This window comes from Triticum aestivum, chromosome 5A (genome assembly GCF_018294505.1).
Source record: "Triticum aestivum cultivar Chinese Spring chromosome 5A, IWGSC CS RefSeq v2.1, whole genome shotgun sequence".
Taxonomy (NCBI): Eukaryota; Viridiplantae; Streptophyta; class Magnoliopsida; order Poales; family Poaceae; genus Triticum; species Triticum aestivum.
Window position 1 is genome coordinate 42,690,770 of NC_057806.1, and position 6,008 is coordinate 42,696,777.

The window sequence follows — 6,008 nt, forward strand, 5'->3', positions numbered from 1 at the left end:
AAGATTTTTTGAACAGTGCTTACAAGAGATGGTATATATTTCGATCATATGCATGTTTACTTTAACATGCTTGCTGTATGCAACAAAGACCAACTTATGTATAAACTCCAGAATTGCTCATTTGCCACTTGAGATCTTGTATTCTTACTTTACAACTAGCCATCTGTGACAGGTTCAACGTTTTTATACCCTAAACATGTCAAATGCAATCAAAATTGATGATCAGGTGCAATAAGCCTTTTATGCCATTTGAAAAAAAATGATTCAAATCATAGAACAAAATGATTAGTGTACTATTGTTCACTACTTTTGTCCATTTTAGCCAGCTTTGCCGCATATACCTCCTATGGCGAGGAGCTTAATGCGCCATCATCTGTTGCAAACTCGCAACCAAGGCGGTGATTTGTGAGAGTTATAGATGAAAAGGAAGTGTGTAATCTGCTACGTACGTGTATGTGTTCCATCAGGCCATATACACGGTCTGAATTATTATGCACAGAGCACATGCCCTCATAGCACAGAGACACCAGACACATTACTAAGGAGTACCATAAAAATTCCTCAATAATTTATCGCAGATTTGTGTGTGATCCAAGAAATGAAAAGATTCCTAGCACACATGTGGGTATTTATCAAAGCAGCTCTAAACAGATCCATTGTTGGAAAAAACAAATAATCGGTTCAATTGCTAAATTCCACCATGAAGATTGATTACATGTTAAACATGATCCACCCATTAAGAAATAGCATTGTAACCCTGCTGTAGTACCGTCGAATGTTGCTGAAATGCTGCCCGTTGAGAGATGCCCTTACTGACCCCTGCACAAAGCGAACGCTCTTCAATAAACACATAGAAAAATGTGATTCATACAACAATAGTTAACAACGCCTGAAGGTTTTCACGGAGCATAATGCCACAATGTTTTTTTTTGACAAAATGTAAATATATACTAGTATTGAATTAGGCCCCATGACTATGTACTTTAGAGAACATATTAAACTACATTACAAACCTACATAATTGACTTCCACCATGCGAACGTTTTCACCTTCAAGCACTTGTTGCGTGACGTGCAAACAATATCACAAAAACAGTACACCTTAAGTACCTCCTACTAAAATGGAATTCTATTTCTTTCTTTTTTGTTTCCTTCTATACAGACAGATAAATCGATTAAATAAAATGACTTCTCACTCTGATGTGGTGTGATAATCACATAAATGGTATGCCTTGTAAGATTTACAGTCTGCTCAGCATAATCAACTTTCCATATCAGTAAATGCTAGCAGTTTGCCCATTACTCATCATGCCCAATCCAATGCAGTAGCATGTATCTGGAAGCAATACTAAGTTACTTAGATAGGGAGCTACAGCACGGTGCCCCAATATGGACTAGTATGAACCTAACTGCATATATATACAACATTGGAGTACAATGATTGCACTTGTGTGGTCATATTGTCATCAATGAGTCTGTAAATGAATTATTTGCCTGCATTATTTGATTATCTCAAACATGTATCAGTGCAGTAACATGTGTCATAAAATTTTCCATGATGATGCATCAGATATAAATATTCAATAACCACAATAATGTGAATACAGATGCGGGTACTCCATAAACTATGCAATGACCCAATCGTAAGCGAACAGATAATGTTATTGTATCATACCTATTCGCTGTATTACTATCAGTATGACCTAGATTTGAATATTTACTGTTTCCATTTGCAATTCTCCACTGATTTGGTTCATCTAAATATATGCTACACTAGCTATATCCACTAAATGATTTACTACCTCAAGGCAATCCTGGGAGTAGCAATTCAAATTGTACCATCCATGACCCAACTGCTTGATCACGAAGCAATGTTGTCGCATCAAACAAAGGTAGTGATCAGGCTGCAGCTAAGCAGAAAGTTGGCACTCACTAGTTCAGCTGGTCTTTTCAATTAGTGAAATTAATTGCAGGAATTGGTTCTAATAAGTACTTTCTAACACTCCTCATCAACTTAAATTAACCTCCTCAGTGACAATATAGGACACAATTAGATTGTATTTTTCATTTTTACCAGGATATTAGCTTTACTTTGTTTAGCATGTATTTTTTTTAAATGATAGTAAATGAGAAATGGCAGCCCAGCAGAATTTGGCTTATACATGTCTCATACAACTCGTAAGTACATGTTGTCACTATGAGATTCAGTATGCCCATGTCATCAGGAAATGGGACAATTCACACCAGTTCAGAAGTGCATACTTGACACTTGATTTTTGCCCTAAGTCAGTCTTCTCTACATTTGACCATGTCTATAGGAAAATGTGATAATATATACAACATATATAGTACAAAAATATATTTTATGATGAATCTAACAAAACTAATTTGGTGTTGTAGATGTTGATATATTTATGAGTAGACCTAGTCAAACTTGTCAAACTTAAAGAAGTTTGACTCAGGGCAAAATAGAACTTCAAATAATTTAGAACGGAGCGCGGATCACATTCTACATTTGCATTACACCTCATGACCAGATGACTTGTATAGAGTTAATCTAACTATTTCAGTTAAATATCATAGGGTTATGCCATATGCTCGACACTGATGCAAACGGACAGAAAGTGGACTTCCCGTGGAATAACTTTGCCAACTAACACAACATGTATGGAGCTATTTTCAGATCAAGTAATGGTGAACTGATAAATTAAGCCAACATTCAAGGGTTTAAACGATCTTTTGTAGATCGTTAAAGTGACCAAACTGTCATTCCCTTTACTAGATTATTATAAGTTTGTGGACCATAGGCTTGCAATTTTATCTATTCCTTCCTAATACGCATCACATTTAAAGAACATCAGTGATAGGATTGCCAGTGCGACTGTCTGTGGATCTCTAATCCGAGGCCAACCTAATTCACCCTACCAATTAGTAAAATCTGCTTCATGTTCAACGGCCCACAGTACTAAAGTACTAGTAAGCACATATTTGCCACCCCTACCGATGCTGTCATGATCCTGTAACTAATCTCAACTCGAGCATTTCATCAAACATCTGCTACGCAAAACCTAACCCACATCCTTGTTGGCAAAACGCGCCTAATTTCACACGGCCCTACAGCTAAAGCCGCAACCAACATTTCGTCGAGCACTTGGAGAGCAGTGGTAGCCTGGCGGTGGCACTGACCTGATCTTCTTGATGAGGATATCGCGGAGATTCTTGCCGAGCTCCTGGGAGCGGACGCGCGCCATGAGAGCCTTGCGCGCGAGCACGCGCTTCTCGGAGTTCTTGACGTGGTGCTCCGTCCGGCGCTTGATGAGCCGCTCGATGCCGCTGGACCGCATCTTCCGCTCCATCACCTGGAGCGCGCGCTCCAGGTTGCCGTCCCTCACCTGCACCACGATCCCCCGGGACGGCTGCACCTGCCCGCGGCTCCCCCTCCCCGCGGCCGCGGCCGCCGCCGGCCAGATCCCCCGCGCCTCTCGTGCTAGTGCCTGCATCGCTTCGCTCGCTCGCTCCTGAATGAGTGCCTGCCGGGGGTGCCGTTGCGTCGAGATTCGGGACGTCTCGCTCTCGGATCTCGGCCAGCAAACCCCTCCCCCTTTACATGTCTACATTTTTTTTGAGGGGTCCCTTTACATGTCTACAAACACAAAAAGAGAGAAGGGTTTCAAATTGGACAAAAAAAAAGCCCATTTTCATGTATAAAAAGGCCTTAAGCCCCGTTATTTTGGAGCTCACTTTAATGGTATAAAAACACACCAGGAAAATGGCATGACATATAAAAAAAAGAAGGCCATTTGGGATCATGAAAAATTGGGGAAAGTTGTTCTCTCGAGAAAACATGACAACTTTTGGGAAAAATGACACAACAATAAGTGTGAAACAAAAAAAAAGGAATCCACCTTGTTATGTTAATAAAATAAATGGCCATAGTATGTGAAAAACAAATTAACATAGCATGGCAAAAATATGAATGGTGCGTAGAAAATAAATTCGGCCATGCTACCTATGATAAACTACCATGGCATAACCAATACAAATGTCATGGTTTTAAATAAAATTGCCATCCTATTATTAATAAAAATGTCATGCTATTAATAAAAAATGCTATCCTTTTATTAATAAAAATGTTATGTTATTAATTATTAAAAATAACATGCTCTTAATAATAAAAACGGACATCCTCTTGTAAATAAAAATGACATGTTATTAATTATTAAAATGGCATATTATTAATAAGAATAAAATGTTATTAATTATTAAAATTCCATGTTTAAAACTGCCATCCCATTATTGATAAAAATGACCTGTTATTAATTATTAAGATGCCATACTCTTAACAATAAAACTGTCATCCTGCTATTTAAAAAATGTCTTGTTAATAATTAGTAAATGCCATGTTATTAATAAAAAATGACATGTTATTAATTACTACATCTGTCCTGGTTTATTAGTCCCTTTTATATTCTGTGCCAAAGTTAGAACTTAAATTTAACTAACAAAATAGTAATGCATGTCATGAAAAATAATATAATTGGAAACCATGTTCAAATACTAATCCAACGATATAATTTTTAGTGGCATGCATTAATACTTTGTTTGTTAAATCTCTAGTCAAAATCTGACACAAAATACAAAGGGGACTTATAAACCAGGATGGAGGTAGTATTTAGAATGCCATATTATTAATTGTTAAATTTGAAGGAAATATGCCCTAGAGGCAATAATAAAGTTGTTATTTATATTTTTTTTATATCATGATAAATGTTTATTATTTATGCTAGAATTGTATTAACCGGAAACTTAGTACATGTGTGAATACATAGACAAACAGAGTGTCACTAGTATGCCTCTACTTGACTAGCTCGTTAATCAAAGATGGTTAAATTTCCTAGCCATAGACATGAGTTGTTATTTGATGACGGGATCACATCATTAGAGAATGATGTGATTGACTTGACCCATCCGTTAGTTTAGCGTTATGATCGTTTAGTTTATTGCTATTGCTTTCTTCATGACTTATACATGTTCCTATGACTATGAGATTATGCAACTCCCGAATACCGGAGGAACACTTAGTGTGCTATCAAACTTCACAACGTAACTGGGTGATTATAAAGATGCTCTACAGGTATCTCCAATGGTGTTTGTTGAGTTGGCATAGATCGAGGTTAGGACTCGTCACTCCGATTGTCGGAGAGGTATCTCTGGGCCCTCTCGGTAATGCACATCACTATAGGCCTTGCAAGCAATGTGACTAATGAGTTAGTTGCGGAATGTTGCATTACGGAACGAGTAAAGAGACTTGCCGGTGACGAGATTGGACTAGGTATGATGATACCGACGATCGAATCTCGGGCAAGTAACATACCGATGACAAAGGGAACAACGTATGTTGTTATGCGGTTTTACCGATAAAGATCTTCGTAGAATATGTAGGAACCAATATGAGCATCCAAGTTCCGCTATTGGTTATTGACCGGCGATGAGTCTCGGTCATGTCTACATAGTTCTCAAACCCGTAGGGTCCGCACGCTTAACGTTCGATGACGATCGATATTATGAGTTTATGTGTTTTGATGTACCGAAGGTAGTTCGGAGTCCCGGATGTGATCACGGACATGACGAGGAGTCTCGAAATGGTCGAGACATGAAGATTGATATATTGGAAGGTTATGTTTGGACACCGAAATAGTTTCGGATGAGTTCGGGCATATACCGGAGTACCGGGGGTTACCGGAACCCCCCCGAGGGCTTAATGTGCCTACATAGGCTTTAGTGGAAGAGAGAGGAGGCGGCCAAGATGAGGGCCCCCCCCCAAGCCCAATCCGAATTGGGGAGGGGGGCTGCCCCCCTTTCCTTCTTCCCTTCTTCCCCTTCCTCCCCCCTTCTAGTTGGACTAGGAAAGGGGGGAAACCTACTCCTAGTAGGAGTAGGAATCCCCCTTGGGGGCGCACCATGAGGCCGACCGGCCCCCTCCCCCCTCCTTTATATACGGGGGAGGAG

At 39.3% G+C, this 6,008-nt stretch overlaps 1 protein-coding gene across 1 annotated transcript; it reads right to left on the bottom strand.

Moving 5' to 3' along the window:
- Positions 1 to 546: 546 nt before the first annotated feature.
- LOC123102196 (uncharacterized) lies at positions 547 to 3,570 on the bottom strand. Its single transcript, XM_044523501.1, has 2 exons — positions 3,186 to 3,570; positions 547 to 819 (listed from the first exon to the last, which is right to left on the bottom strand). The coding sequence occupies exons 1-2, from the start codon at positions 3,497 to 3,499 to the stop codon at positions 810 to 812; spliced, it is 324 nt and encodes a 107-aa protein (XP_044379436.1). The 5' UTR covers positions 3,500 to 3,570; the 3' UTR covers positions 547 to 809.
- Between the last annotated feature and the right edge of the window lie 2,438 nt (positions 3,571 to 6,008).